We start from the raw sequence: 15,664 nt of genomic DNA, 5'->3' as shown, positions 1-15,664 counted from the left end.
ATCCCCATCCCAATCCCTCTCCCCCTCCCCATCCCAATCCCCATCCCCGTTCCCATCCCCATCCCAATCCCTCTCCCCCTCCCCATCCCAATCCCCATCCCCGTTCCCATCCCGTTCCCATCCCGTTCCCATCCCCGTTCCCATCCCATTCCCATCCCAATCCCGTTCCCAATCCCTCTCCCCCTCCCCGTTCCCATCCCAATCCCCATCCCCGTTCCCATCCCCGTTCCCATCCCCATCCCAATCCCTCTCCCCCTCCCCGTTCCCATCCCAATCCCCATCCCCGTTCCCATCCCAATCCCCATCCCAATCCCCATCCCCGTTCCCATCTCCGTTCCCAATCCCCCTCCCCGTTCCCATCCCCATCCCAATCCCTCTCCCCCTCCCCGTTCTCATCCCCGTTCCCATCCCGTTCCCATCCCCATCCCAATCCCTCTCCCCCTCCCCGTTCCCATCCCAATCCCCATCCCCGTTCCCATCCCAATCCCCATCCCAATCCCCATCCCCGTTCCCATCTCCGTTCCCAATCCCCCTCCCCGTTCCCATCCCCATCCCAATCCCTCTCCCTCTCCCCCTCCCCGTTCCCATCCCCGTTCCCATCCCAATCCCCATCCCCGTTCCCCTCCCCGTTCCCATCCCCATCCCAATCCCCATCCCCGTTCCCCTCCCCGTTCCCATCCCCATCCCAATCCCCATCCCCGTTCCCCTCCCCGTTCCCATCCCAATTCCCAATCCCTCTCCCCCTCCCCGTTCCCGTCCCGCGGCGCCGCGGCCCCGCCCCGCGGCGCGGCGCATGCGCGGTGCGCGGTGCGCGGCCCCGCCCCAGCCATGTCGGCCCCGCGCAGACGCCCCGCGGCCGCGGCCGGGGGGGGGGCCCGAGGGGGCGGCTGAGGGGGGAGCCCCCGCCGGAGCCCCCGCGCCCGGCGATGCGGAGCGGGGCATGGCGGCCCCGCCGCTCTGCCTGCGCCTGCTGGCCGCCGCCTTCTACGGCCTCAGCTCCTTCCTCATCGTCGTCGTCAACAAGAGCGTCCTCACCGCCTACGGGTACGGCCGCGCCGGCGGGACCCCCCCCCCCGGGATCGGGGTAACCCCCCCCGGGATTGGGATACCCCCCTGGGATCGGGGTACCCCCCTTGGATCGGGATATCCCCCCCTGGGATCGGGATATCCCCCTGGGATCGGGATAACCCCCCCCGGGATCGGGATATCCCCCCCCGGGATCGGGGTACCCACCCCTGGGATCGGGGTACCCCCCTTGGATCGGGATATCCCCCCCTGGGATCGGGGTACCCACCCCTGGGATCGGGATACCCCCCCCGGGATCGGGATACCCACCCCTGGGATCGGGATACCCCCCCTGGGATCGGGGTGCCCACCCCTGGGATCGGGATACCCCCGCGGGATCGGGAATCCTCCCGGGATCGAGGTACCCCCCCGGGATGGGGATACCCCCCCGGGATCGGGATACCCCCCGGGATGGGGATACCCCCCGGGATGGGGACCCCGCCATTCGCTCCCGTCCCTGGGCTCGGGTACCCCCCTGTGTCGCCCCCCCTGCCCCGGGTCCTTGCCAGCCCCTGCCCCCCCCGGTGCCACCCCCCGCCCCATCCTCTCCGCTGCCCGGCCCCGGGTGTGTCCCGGGTGTCCCCACGGCCGTGGGGTGCTGTGGGTGCCCCCCTGATCTGCGCTCTGCTCCCGCAGGTTCCCGTCCTCGCTGTGCGTGGGGCTGGGCCAGGTGAGTGGGACCCCGCCGAGTCCCCGCACGCCGCGGTTCGGGGGGCCGTGGGGTGACCCCCTGCTCTCCTGCAGATGGTGGCCACGGTGGCCGTGCTCTGGGCGGGGAAGGCGCTGCGGGTGGTCAAGTTCCCCGACCTGGACAGACACATCCCCCGGCGGGTGAGACCCCTCCTGGGCACCCAGATCCCCTCCCGGGCACCCAAATCCCCTCCTCGGGCACCCAGATCCCCTCCTCGGGCACCCAGATCCCCTCCTGGGCACCCAGATCCCCTCCCGGGCACCCAAATCCCCTCCTCGGGCACCCAGATCCCCTCCTCGGGCACCCAGAACCCCTCCTGGGCACCCAGATCCCCTCCTCGGGCACCCAGATCCCCTCCTCAGCACCCAGATCCCCTCCTCGGGCACCCAGATCCCCTCCCGGGCACCCAAATCCCCTCCTCGGGCACCCAGATCCCCTCCCGGGCACCCAGATCCCCTCCCGGGCACCCAAATCCCCTCCTCGGGCACCCAGATCCCCTCCCGGGCACCCAAATCCCCTCCTTGGACACCCAAATCCTCTCCCCAGTGCCTGGCTCCCCTCCTTGGGCACCCAAATCCCCTCCTTGGACACCCAAATCCCCTCCTCGGGCACCCGACTCCCCTTCCCAAGCACCCAAATCCCCTCCCCAGCTCCCGGCTCCCCTTCCCGGGCTCCTTTCCCCAGCCCCGGGGTCCCTGCCCCACTCTTTGGGATGCCCGTGCCCGTTCCCGGGATCCTGCAGCTCCAGGCCACGTGTGTGTGTGTGTGTATGTGTGTGTGTGTGTGTTTGTGTGTGTGTGTGTGTGTGTGTATGTGTGTGTATGTGTTTGTGTGTTTGTGTGTGTGTGTGTGTGTGTGTGTGTGTGTGTGTGTGTTTGTGTGTGTGTATGTGTTTGTGTGTGTGTGTGTGTGTGTGTGTGTGTTTGTGTGTGTGTGTGTGTGTGTGTGTGTATGTGTGTGTGTGTGTGTGTGTGTGTGTGTGTGTGTGTGTTTGTGTGTGTGTGTGTGTGTGTGTGTGTTTGTGTGTGTGTGTGTGTGTGTGTGTGTGTGTGTTTCCAAGGCGGGTGGGAATAATTCCACTCTATTTTTATCCCCAAGGCTGCTCGGGGAGCTCCCGGCTCGCTCCCTCAGCCTTATCCCTCTTCTCTGCAGACGTTTCCTCTACCTCTCCTGTACTTCGGGAACCAGATCACAGGACTGTTCAGCACAAAGAAACTGAAGTAGGGATGGGTTTCCTGCTTTCACCGTTCCTCGGGGCTCTCCAGGGTTGCCGGGGAGCCCTGCCGGGCCCCGGGGCTCTGGGTGATGGGGCAGGAGCCGCTCGGGGCCCGGCACTTCCCTTCCTTCCTTCCCTGCCTGCCCACGCCGGGATGTGCCACGTGCGAGTTCCCGAATGCTCCCCGCGGGCAGGGAGGGACTCGGGGCTGGCCCTTAACCCTGGGGTGAGGTCTGGGGGTGTCCCTGGGGGTCCCCCAGCCCAGCAGGCTCGGATCCAAGGGGGTGTGGGAGCAGTGCCATTCCCAGAAGGGAATTCCCTCCTCAGGGCAGGGGCAGGCCAATCCCATATCCCTGCTCCAGTCCCATATCCCTGCTGCGATCCCATATCCCTGCTCCAGTCCCATATCCCTGCTGCGATCCCATATCCCCAATCCCATATCCCTGTTCTGATCCCATATCTGTGCTCCAATCCCATATCCCTGCTCCGATCCCATATCCCTGCTCCAGTCCCATATCCCTGCTGCGATCCCATATCTGTGTTCCAGTGCCATATCCCTGTTCTGATCCCATATCCCTGCTCCAGTCCCATATCCCTGCTGCGATCCCATATCTGTGTTCCAGTGCCATATCCCTGTTCTGATCCCATATCCCTGCTCCAGTCCCATATCCCTGTTCTGATCCCATATCCGTGTTCCAGTCCCATATCCCTGCTCTGATCCCATATCCCTGCTCCAGTCCCATATCCCTGTTCTGATCCCATATCCGTGTTCCAGTCCCATATCCCTGCTCTGATCCCATATCCCTGCTCCAGTCCCATATCCCTGTTCTGATCCCATATCTGTGCTCCAATCCCATATCCCTGTTCTGGTCCCATATCCCTGCTCCAATCCCATATCCGTGTTCTGATCCTGTATCCCCAATCCCATATCCCTGCTCCAATCCCATATCCGTGTTCTGATCCCATATCCCCAATCCCATATCCCTGCTCCAGTCCCATATCCCTGCTCCAGTCCCATATCCCTGCTCCAATCCCATATCCCTGCTCCAATCCCATATCCCTGCTCTGGTCCCATATCCCCAATCCCATATCCCTGCTCCAATCCCATATCCCCAATCCCATATCCCCGCTCCCCTATCCCCGCTCCGTTTGGGATGGGGGTGGCGCAGCCTCTCACGCCGCTGCCCCTCCTCCCGCAGCCTGCCCATGTTCACGGTCCTAAGGAGGTTTTCCATCCTCTTTACGATGTTTGCCGAGGGGTTCTTGCTCAAGTGAGTGCTCCCGGGGCCGGGATTGGCTTCGGCCGGGCGGGGACGGGAGGAGGGCGGGACGAGGGGCGGGTGCAGGAGCTGCCGGCCCCGATCCCTTCCCGCCTGAGCTGGGAGAGAGAGGGATGTGCTGCTCTGGCCCCGGGGAGGTGCAGGGTGCTGTGTCGGCCCCAATTCCCGCATTCCCGGCGTGCCCGCAGCCCCTTCCCCATGGCTGGAGCTGCTCCGTGCCCGGCTGAGCCCGTCCTGCCCTGCCCCAGGCGGAGCTGCAGCTCCCCATGAGCTCCCAGCTCCCCGAGGCTGAGTTCTTTATCTTCTAAAAAAACACAGAGATAATTGTCCAGAAACGTCTCTGCTCCCAGCTCCTGCACGGCTCGCTTGGGTTGGGGTTGGGGCTGGGGCTGGGGTTGGGGTTTTCCCCCTTTCCTCAGGAGGAAAAGCTTCTCCCTGCTCCGAGCATTCCCAAGGGCTGACGCCGTGTCCCGCTGCCTCTCCTTCCCAGGAAGAAGTTTTCCTGGAGCATTCAGATGACAGTATTTGCCATGATCTTCGGTGCATTTGTGGCTGCCAGGTGAGCTGTCCCCATTCCCATATCCCAGAGGGTCCGTGCCAGAGGGAATGGGGTTCCCTGGCGTGTCCCAAGAGCAGAGGGATTAAATGCTGACTTTCCCCCCCTCAGACGTGCTCTCTAGTAGGAAAGAATGTTTTCCTGACCCAAATCCCAACCCCTCCTCCCGTGATTAACTTTTCCTGACAACTTGCTGGCTCCACAGAAGGTGGAAGGACCCTTCCAAGTGTTGTCCCTGCACAGCCCAGAGCTTTAACTCCTGCTTTTCCCCTTCCCAGTGCTGACTTGGCATTCGACCTGGAGGGATATATTTTTATCCTCATTAACGACGCCTTAACAGCTGCAAACGGTGCCTACGTGAAACAGAAGCTGGATTCCAAGGTGGGCTGGGCTTTGGCTTCCTTTGGGATGTTGGGATTTTGGGATTGGTTCCTGTGAGGTCAGAGCGGGGAGGCTCAGCCATCCCATTCCCAAAATCTGTCCAGAGCTGGAGAGGAGCTGGGGACAAGGCACGGAGGGACAGGACACAGGGAAAGGCTTCCAGAGGGCAGGGATGGGTGTTCCTGGCTGGGATGGAATTCCCAGAGCAGCTGAGGCTGCCCCTGGATCCCTGGCAGTGCCTGGAGCAGCCTGGGACGGTGGAAGGTCCCTGCCCGTGGGACTGGATGGGATTTAAGGCCCCTCCCAACCCAAACCAGCCTGTAATTCCATGAGACAGCAGAACTTCCACCCTGCAGCTCCTCTGTCTGGAGGAATCCCACCTGGATTCAGCTCCAGGCGCAGTCCAGCAGCAGTGTGAGCAGGAATTTCTGTTCCCACTCGAGCCCTTGGCTGTTTCCCGTTCCAGGAGCTGGGGAAGTACGGGCTGCTCTATTACAACGCCCTGTTCATGATCCTCCCCACCCTGGCCATTGCCTATGTCACTGGAGATGCACAGAAGGTAGGACAGCACCCCAAAATCCGTGGGATCCGTGGCACACCATCGCCTGGGGAGGGGGTGGCACCCCAAAACCACCTCAGCAGAAGGCAGCTGCAACTTTGACGTTGAATTTAAACCCACAGAGCTGCTCCATTCAGGAGCGTTTTTGTAATGCCCGAGGAACGGGGAAGTGGAGAGCAAGAAGAAAACCCAAATATTATTTAAAGAAGAATTATTTAAACCAAACAGTATTTAAAGAAGCTGAGTAACTTTAGAATCAATGAGTTTTTTCAAACTCTTTTTTAATGTCCTTCCCCTCTTGCTGGGGCAGTTTTGTGGAGTTGCTGTGTGGGTTCCCTTTGCTTGTGGTGCCCCACTGGGGCTGTGGTCCTGGAGATAATAATAATAATAATAATTTAAAAATAAATATAGTAGTAATAATAATAGAATAATATTAATAATAACAACAACAGCAACAATAATAATAATAATTATAATAATAGTAACAATAATAATTTACCTATGGTTTTGCATACATGGAATTTTTCTTTATTATTACTACTGGGGCAAATAATGATTATTTGCCTGTGGTCCTGTATATATGAAATTATTAATTATTATTACTAATATTAACACTATTAATATTATTACGAATATTATTAATATTATTATTATTAATATTATTATTTATTGCTGTTGTTGTTGCACTCATTGATGTGCAGCTGGCTCTCCTGAGCAACAGATTCCTTTTTCCTGCCTGTTTTTTGGACATCCTCTCCATGTGCAGGGAATTCAGATGAATTCTCTCCTCCAAAGGCTGGAGGTGTCGCCCGCCCTGGGGCAGCCCCTGTGTCCCCCAGCCTGGTGGCTTTGTCCTCGTTGGGAGCTCAAAGCCCGGGATAATGAGCTGGGCTTAGCAGGGATGGCAGGAGGGGCTGGAGGTGGCTCAGCCCCGCCCTGCAGAGCAGCTCCAGGGGCTGGGTTTGGGATAAAAGTGCTCATTTAGGATCAGGAGCTGGGCCTGGGCAGGAAAACGTGGCTGTGAGCAGCCTCTGTTCAGCCCGGAGAGAGAAATGGCTTTATTTTTTTTTTTTTTAAATTTGCTTTTCCCCTGAATAAACTCCTTTCTGGGCTGCACAAAGATGTGCTGTGTGCCCGGGGCCGCTGCCAGGAAACTCCGCCTTGGCAGCTCCGGGAAAACCCCCCTGGGAAGGGCTTGGGAGGGGGGGGCTGGGGGCCTTTCCTGTGCCTGTGGATCTGGGAATTCCTGCCGTTCCTCCGGAGGCACCCCAGGTAACACATCCTGCTCTGTGCAGAATTCCTGGGGGAAGAGGGGATGCAGGAGGGGCCCCTCCAGGGCTGGGGATGGGTGTCCCTGGGGGAAGGGCATTCCCAGCTGCCTGGCAGGAGCCCTGGCTGCTCTGGCATTCCCTGCCCAGCCGGGAGGGCACTGAGGCAAGCAGCTCTTGCCCTGTGGCTGAGGCTCCTCTGCTCCCTCTGGAGCAGGTGAGGATTCCACCTGGATTCTGGGTCTCTCCAAGGGTGGAGACTTCCCTGGGCAACCTTTTCCCCTCTCCAAGTGGCTGCAGACATCCAGAGGGACCTTCCTGTGCGTCCCTGTGTGCCCCTGGCTCCGTGGTCCTGTCCCTGGGCACCTCTGGCAGAGCCTGGCTCCTGGGCGAGACCCCTGAGCTCTCCTCAGGGATGCTCCAGTCCCTGCAGGATCTTGGTGGCCCCTCTGGACTCTCTGTGGCACTGGATCCAGCCCTCCAGATGCTCCCCAAAGCCCAGGGAAAAAGCCCTTCCCTGAAATCCAGGCTGCCTCAAGCCACTCTCAGCAGCATCTCCAGAGGTCACGGCTCCCTTGGGATGAGTGTTGTGGTTTGCAGGGAGCGAATTCCAAAATGATCCAATTCTGGGGAGCAGCCAGCTGGGAGATGCCTCTCCTGAGCCCTCAGGTTTGTGACACTCATTCCCTGCCTTTTCCAGAAGGGCTGAGCTGAGTGCTGAGGCTGGAGGTGCTGCCAGCGGGGATCCCCAGCCTTGGGATGTCATTCCAGGCTTGGAATTGGGTTGGTTTTTCCTGCTGTGAGGTGCCAGCCGGTGCTGGGGGGGGTTGTTCCTTGTCTTGCTGGGAATTCTGTGCTTCCCAAGGCTCTAAAGCTGCTGTTCCTGCAGGCAGTGGAGTACCAGGGCTGGGCAGACACGTTCTTCCTCGTGCAGTTCACGCTGTCCTGTGTGATGGGGTAAGGACTGGGCTGCTGGGCTGGGAGCAGGGAAGGCATCTCCGTCCCATAAACTGGGAATTGTGGTGCCCTGGTGGTATTTAAAAGCCATCATAAATCCTCAGTACCTGCTAGGGAGACCATTCCTGAGAGCTCTGCTGGGTGGAATTATCTCCCACCCTCCTCCAGCGCAGGTTTAGCTGAAAACGTGGGAAAACAAGGATGGGAATGGATCCTGGGATCCTGGAGTGCTTTGGCTTGGGAGCCACCTCAGGCTCACCTCATTCCCTGCAGGGCAGGGACCCTTTCCAAGGCCAGGGTGGTGGGATGAGGTGGTTCCCAAGGTGTTGTCCCTGATGCTGGCTCTTTCCCATAGGTTTATTTTGATGTATTCCACGGTTCTTTGCACTCAGTACAACTCTGCTCTTACAACTACAATAGTTGGCTGCATTAAGGTGAGTGGCATTCCCTGCTCCCAAAAAAAAAAAAAAAAAAACCCTCAGTTATCCCTTGGGAATTGCATTAACCCCTCCTGTTCCACCCCCTGCATTTCCTTTTCCATAAATTCCATTTTCCAGACAATTCCCTTGTCTCAGGCTGTTTGTTCCTCCCATCTTGTTCCTTTGCAGAATATTTTAATAACCTATATTGGGATGTTTTTTGGAGGAGATTATATTTTTACATGGATGAACTTCATTGGTCTAAATATCAGGTAAGAGCAGAGGTTTATTTATGACTTGTAGTGAAAACTGGGGTGAAACTGAAACAATTTGACAGATTTAGTGGATTTTTCCCCCCGCAAAAAAACCCCATGGATTTGGGATTTTGTACTTGGTTGTTTTGTGCTTGTGCTTGGGTTTTGTGGGATGTTCCCAAACTTGGTTTGTTTTAAAGCCAGGAGAATTTTAGCACAGGAGTATTTTAGCAGGAAAATTGAATTTTCCCTGCGTTACCAAGCAGAGTCACGGAATTAAGGCAGCAAAAGAAGAATTTTGGGGATTATTTCACCTGGCGTTTCTTACTATTGAGCTTTTGGAAAAGTCTCCTTTCTGGGCTGTGTTGTGGGGGGGTTGCTCCTGTCCTCCTGCAGGACCCCTCGGGGGGCTGGAACAGATGGGGAATTAAAACACCTGGGTTTAGGAGGGAAGCTGGGAATTCCCAGGGGAACGGGATGGATGCTGCCAGCAGATCCTCGTGCCGTGGCTCTGCCTTTTGCCGGCTGCGTGGCTGCAGCTCGTGGCCCACGAGCTCCCTGAACCTCTTGCAGTATTGCTGGAAGCCTGGTGTACTCCTACATCACCTTCAGCGAGGAGCAGATGAGCAAGGAGTCGGACGCCGGCAAGGTGGACATGAAAGGGAAGAGCTCGGTGTGAGCAGGGAGAGGCTTTTTTTTGGGAGCCGACCTCTTCTGCTCGCCTGAGGGAAGGGCCCCGGGAGCCACCGGGGGTGCTCTCGATTTGCACAGCTGAGATTGCTGCCTTCACAAATCCTCGGGGACATCCACCCAGCCTGCACGGGGAAGGATGAGCCTAATTAAGCCTAATTAAAGGGAGGAATTAACGGGTTTCTAATCGAGCTGGGAGTTGGCAGCGGAAGACGGGGCACGGGCAGGGCGAGGGCTGGCAGTTCTGCCCCCAGGGGTGTGCCAGGGGTGGCCCTGGCTGGGTCTGCTCCCTGGGGTCCCTGGATCTGCCAGGGGTGGGGGGCTGGGGCCGGCTCCGAGCCCAGCCTGCTCCCTCTGGAACGTGGGAACGCCGAGGGGTTCCCCGGGAGCTGCTCCTGGGCTGGGCCAAGACCTCCTGGGTGAATGTTCACTGCTCTCTGCACTCAATTTTTAGCTCTTTTCTGTTTATTTTCTGTTTGTTTGGTCCATTGACCCACTGTTCAAGCTGGGTTTGCCCTCCTGGGTTTATCAGAGCCCTGCACCCATCTCTGTCTTTGAGGCTCGGCGACGTTCCCGGCAGGAAGGGATTTCCTGCCCCTGCTGAGCTCTGCAGCCCCCCTTGGATCCAGCCTTGGCTTTGGGAAAGCTGCTGCCCTTCCTGGGGAGATCCACCAGGGAGAAGCTGCTGGGATCACAGGGGAGCCGAGGTTGTCCCACCTGGCACAGCACATCCAGGGAATCTGCAGGGGCTGCAGCTCCCAGCCCTGGAGGAGGCACAAGGACTTAAATCTTCTCTTTTGGGCAAGTACAGGGCGCCCCATAATTCTTGTTTTCCATGGAATGAATCACCCTGGGTTTGTGACCCACTAGAAGAATGGGAAGTGTAGAACATTGGGCAGTGTTCAGTGATTTTTAAAGGTTGTCTTACCCAGCACCTCTTTCCAGGGCTCCTTGGATTGTCTTTTGGTTTTAAAAGAATTGTTTTTAAGCTTGGTTAAAAAAACTTTTAGTAAAGCAATGTATTTAGAGATTTTTGTACCCTAACAGCTTCTCTAGACACCGACAGTGGGGTTGTTTTAGGAGATACTTGCTTAAACTGGAACTGCTGTTGGGCAAAGCTGCATTTGTTGGAGTTTACTGGAAGTTTTGGGAGGGGAAGGAGATTTTCTGTGAGGGTGCAGCTCCGGCCTGGTGTGCTGGGGAAGGTGTGGAGCGAATCAGCTGCTGCCTGCTCCAACATCCCGCTCCTGGAGCAATTCCAGAGCCACAACTCCCCCTTCCTTTGTGGGATTTTGTGGTCTCTGTAGTGACAAGGGGCAGTTGGGGCGTCCTGGAGCAGCCCCTCAGCACATTCCCCCTCTGAGCACAGTAAAAAAGAAACCCCTGATTATTTTGTCTCCCAAAATTCCAGTAAAACCTCGGCTTTGTCCAGGGGAGGGAGGGTCACAAACCCTTCCTGGTGTGCAGAAGCCCCCCAGTCCCAGCCCTGTTTTGTACTGGTTCTGTCCTGCTCCCTGTACTGGTTCCCAGTACCCAGCTCCTGGTCCTTGCTGCAGCATTCCCAAATCCCAAATCCCTTTTTTGTCCCCTCTGCCGTGCTGAGGTCACAGCCAGGAGGGTGATTCTGCCAGAGGGGTTTTTATGATTTTCTGTTCGGTTTTGAATCTACTGGTTAGATTTGCAGTCCTGACAGGGGAAGGATTTTTAAAGCTTATTTTGCCCAAGCTGGGATCCTGCTGGATCCTCAACACTGGGAAAGCCAAGAATTCCTCTAACAGTATTTTCTATGCTATTAATTGACTAAAAAAAATAAAAATGTTTTCTATAGAGAATCTATTTACAAAATGAGCATTTCAGTGATGAAAATGTGAATGTATGGCAGGCTGTGGATGTGAGGAATGAGAGCAGAAGGGATTTATGTGCCTCTGTATTTTTGTATTTGCTTCCAATAAACCAATGAACCAAAGCTGCTCCTGCCTCACCCCTCTCTTCCCTGGCTGCAGAGGATGGGAATGCTGCCGTGGATAAATCAGGGATTTAGGGGGCTCTTCACAGCCCCCAGTCCCAGCAGGGTGAGGGTGGGGGGGATTCTGGGTTTCCAGCTTTGAATATTCCTTGAGAAGGGATTTGGGAAACATTATGAGGAATGAAGGAAACAGCTGGAAGTTGATCCAGAAAAATGGGTTTTGTTTCCATGGGTTTCACTGCAGAGCAACAGTCACTGCTCTCCCATCCTCTGAGAGGGAATGTTCCACCCCTCTGGAGCAAAGAAAGTCAGGAATTTTGGATGCAGACAGTAAGTTTAAAAATACTTTAATAAGCTTTTCCAGAATTGCAGACGGGGAAGGGGAGTAAGAGGAGGGAATTACTGACAGTGCAAAATACTGTGTGGAAAAAATGTATCAAACTAATCTGTAGGGTTTGTGGGGGGGGTGGATTTTATAGCACACTGAACCCTTTGGGAAGCCCAAGGATTTCCTGTTGGACTGGATTCCCAACTGTACAGAAGGCTTGGAAAATGAAAGCAAAGTTAGGAGATTTCCAGGATTTTCAATAGCTTTAGTAGTGCAATGACTTACTGAGTTACAGTGGCTGCAGTTTGAAACATGAACAAAGTATTGTATAAAACACCAGCATAAACAAAAGGTAAATTAGAATTAAATATTCTTAAAGTCTAGCTGAGCATTACATAGTGGATTATGGAATGTCAGGTCTCTTCTAAGTATCACCAAAAAAAAAAAAAAAATAAGGAAAGATAAAAAACAAAGCAACATTCCTGAAAATATACACAGTGCTGGATTTCACACACGAGCCTGAGACAATTCATTTGGAAACTTTCCTATGGATTGTTGGAAGTATTTCCAACTTGCAACCGAAAACAAAGAGCATCAAAATAAAACTGCAAATAGGATTCTGCTTGTGTGGAACCTTCTCTGAGGTTCTGCTCGTAACCAGAGGGGAGAGTTAACAGCAACCTCTGCCTCAGGCATTAATCACTGCATTCCTTAATTAACACAGGCCTTAATTAATGAACCTCACCCAGAGGCTCTCCAGGAGCAGGGCTGGCAGGCAGAGCTGATCATTCCCCAGGGTTCCTGCATCCATAACCCATCCTCATCCCGAGGCTTGGCTCATTCCTGATCACAAAGTCCAAGGAAAGTTGAGTGGAGAAGGAACCGAGTCAGCCCAAGCCCTCAGCAGTGGGGCTGGGGTTGAAACATCCATTGCAAACCATTCAGTTCAAGTGGAACCATCAAGAGCATAAACCTGCAGAGAAAATAACCCATGAAGGATGAAGAGCACACCTGTGAGGAGGAGGAGGAGGACCCAGGGTTAGCAGTGGTACAAATTAACAATTATCCCGGACTTTTAACAGAGCAGAAGTGGAGCTGGGCTGAAGAAAACAACCAAACAAAACCAAAATGAATGGGGATTTCAAACGTTCCTGATTGCTGGATGTAAACCCTACACCCACAGCTTCTCCGAGGTGCTGCTGGCAGGGTGAGCATCACCCCATCCCCGTTTACTTATGAGGAATTTTTGGTTTTCACACTGGAATTAGTTCTCCCCAGCTCAACCTGCAATTCCTGCTCTCCCTTCTCCAGCTGAGCGTGTCCCTGTGCAGCAACACAGCATCCCAGGATCCTGCAGGTTGGAAAAGACCTCTGAGATGTTCAGGTGCAAGCTGTGCCCTGCGGGTGCTGCTCAGGAATTCCATGCTGCACTTCCAGCCCCTGCTCTGCTCCCTGGCAGGGCACAGACTGAAGAGAAACCAGGGCATGGTGGAGCAGCTGAACCCAAAGAAGGTTCAGTAAACTCGAGAATTTGACTGCTGTGACATTTCTCTGAGTTCCAAACCAAGGGAGAAAGAAAGCAAGGAAATGTGTGCAATGCAAGCAGCATGCTGAACGAAAATTTAAACATCATTATTTGCCATCAAACAAGGAAAAAAAATAAAACAACAACACGTTTCCAAAATCAAATGCCTCCTAACCATTCTTATGTTAATTATTTACCAGCTTCTGGGAAGAAAATTAACACGTTGGTGATTAATTTTTAACTCCATTGGTTTGGTTTGGTTTGGTTTGGTTTGGGGGATTTTTTTGTTGGTTTTTTTTTTAGAAAAGACTTCAGCAAAATAAAAGGAAGCTGACATTAGACTCAGGGTATCAACTCTCTCATAAAAGTTTACCAACTGTACAAGGTAAGAAAATTATACAAGCTTTTGTTTTAAGAAAGGACAGTTCAATCAAGACATAAGTACTGTAAAAATCTTTCAAAGGCTACAAAGAAATCTGGAAAAATACAGAATGTATTTCTTTAGCCCAGATAAAGAATATGGAAAGACATCATTGATGTCAACAATTTTACATAGACAAACCTGACCTGGTTTATTTATTTACCTTTTAAAACTTCTATATATAAAAATAGTTGTGCTCATAACTTTCAGGATTCATGAGGGTTCCTTAAAGATGGGATGACATTTTCCTCTCTCCAGCAGGAGTGGAAGTCTCTGTGCCTGCTCTGTCTTGGCTTTTCCTGTTTTATTTTAACTTCCTGCAAAGCCCCAAGTGCTTTGTTCACTTGCACACTGATTAAATGCTGTTTTATACATTAAATGTTGTATTAACACATTCTTTCATGTATTAAGCTGGGAATATTTTTGCAGCAACTCACTGCTTTGTTCCTTAAATATTTAAGAGCCTTTTATCCCAGAACTGCAGCTGCCAGCTCTGAGAAATTCAATATTCTCCTGCTGCTTTTCAGCACTGAAGAAAACCAAATCATCGGATCTTTAGAGCCAACTAGAAGGTCTCAGGATACAAAAAAAAATCTCAGATTGTTTATGGAACTGGACTTTGGAAGGTAACCCATCAACCCTGAAAATTTTAGACACCCAGAATTTACTCCAAGGAACAAAATCAGCTCCCAGCACTCAGTCATCCAAAGTTTCCAGCTCCTCCAGCTTCCCGTGGGAGTTGGTTTCCTGGAAGAACTCTGAAGCACCGGGGCTCTCCTTCCCATTGCTGTTAATTCTTCTTCTTTTCAGAGGTCTCTCACTCTTTTCTTCCAGCTCAGGCTCGCTCCTTGAGGCTGAATGAGCAACTTTGGGGTCACTGGAGAGGTTTTCGGGTTCATAGCCATTTGAATCCAGCTCTGTGTGAGGTGTTTTCTTCCCACTGCAAGGTCCATTGACGTGCAGTCCCTCCAGCTTTGCCTCCTCCTTCCCTGGCACCTCCCCTGGGCCGTTGGCAGAGACACCTGGGTTGGAGAGAAACCCCATCAGCAAAGCTCAGCAGCAACACAACAGCCTGGGCTGCCTCAGGGAAGCAGAGTTTGAACTCAAAATCCCTTAAAAATCCAGTGTTTTCCTCCTCCTCCTCCTCACTGTGTGATTGATGTGTATACTAAAGGCACAGGGAGTGCATGGAATGATTAAAAGGAGCAGAGGATGTCCTGGAATCCCAGGATGCAGGGGCTGCAGGTGGGCTCTCCTCACCTGGGCTGCCTCAGGGAAGCAGAGTTTGAACTCAAAATCCCTTAAAAATCCAGTGTTTTCCTCCTCCTCCTCCTCCTCCTCCTCCTCCTCCTCCTCCTCCTCCTCCTCCTCCTCCTCACTGTGTGATTGATGTGCACACAACTGACACAGGGAATTCATGGAATGCTTAAAAGGAGCAGAGGATGTCCTGGAATCCCAGGATGCAGGGGTTGCAGGTGGGCTCTCCTCACCTGGGCACTTTGTGCAGCTTCCAGGTGATTTCCAGGCTCTGAGAGAGTCCCCAGCTCCTCCCTCAGCTCGGCTCTCCTCGCTTTCCTTCCTGGCTCCTCTCCCATTCCCAGCTCCCTTCCCAGCCCTCAGGAACAGCTCCTGAGGAGCAGCAGGAGCTCCCCTGAGCCCAGCTCCCAGCCCAGGGGCTCAGTGCCCTGCTCAGGACTCCCCAGAGCACTGGAATTCCATCTCTGCATGGCACAGGGCACACAGGAACTCACACACTTCAGTTATAACAGGGAATTCCAGGGGGATTTATCTTCCAGACAAGGCCCCGGCCTAAATGCAAACACGGAGGGGCTTTCAAAAACCAGTTTTAACTTGAAATAGGCCACTTGTCTCTGGGGGTGCTCACCTGGAGAAGAGGAGGCTTTGGGAGAGCTCAGAGCCACTTCCAGGGCCTAAAGGGGCTCCAGGAGAGCGACTGGGGACAAGGCAGGGAGGGACAGGACACAGGGAATGGCATTAAACTGGTAAAAGGCCAGGGACAGATGGGATACGGGCAAAGAGGAACAGGACCAGCCTGGGAGGGGCCGGGATGGAATTCCCAGAGAAGCT

General features: G+C 54.2%; 2 protein-coding genes across 4 annotated transcripts in view; one reads left to right on the top strand and one right to left on the bottom strand.

Moving 5' to 3' along the window:
• The first annotated feature begins 828 nt into the window (after positions 1-828).
• SLC35D1 (solute carrier family 35 member D1) lies at positions 829-11,306 on the top strand. Its single transcript, XM_053985240.1, is given in 13 exon segments — positions 829-864; positions 866-1,044; positions 1,702-1,735; positions 1,810-1,896; positions 2,909-2,976; positions 4,172-4,243; positions 4,743-4,811; positions 5,087-5,189; positions 5,656-5,748; positions 7,906-7,973; positions 8,329-8,407; positions 8,582-8,664; positions 9,220-11,306. Coding segments are annotated over 13 exon segments (1,077 nt in total). The 3' UTR covers positions 9,326-11,306.
• Positions 11,307-11,633: 327 nt separating this feature from the next.
• MIER1 (MIER1 transcriptional regulator) overlaps positions 11,634-15,664 on the bottom strand; it is a 49,505-nt gene continuing 45,474 nt past the window's right edge. For all 3 annotated transcript variants that reach the window (XM_053985753.1, XM_053985751.1, XM_053985752.1), the window contains one exon: positions 11,634-14,598. In XM_053985753.1, coding sequence (XP_053841728.1) covers positions 14,273-14,598 — 326 coding nt within the window. In that variant the 3' untranslated portion in view covers positions 11,634-14,272. The remainder of the gene's footprint in view (positions 14,599-15,664) is intronic.

Source organism: Vidua macroura, chromosome 9 (genome assembly GCF_024509145.1).
Source record: "Vidua macroura isolate BioBank_ID:100142 chromosome 9, ASM2450914v1, whole genome shotgun sequence".
Lineage (NCBI taxonomy): Eukaryota > Metazoa > Chordata > Aves > Passeriformes > Viduidae > Vidua > Vidua macroura.
The sequence above is the reverse complement of the archived record's forward strand: the minus strand, read 5'-3'. Positions and strand labels throughout refer to the sequence as shown.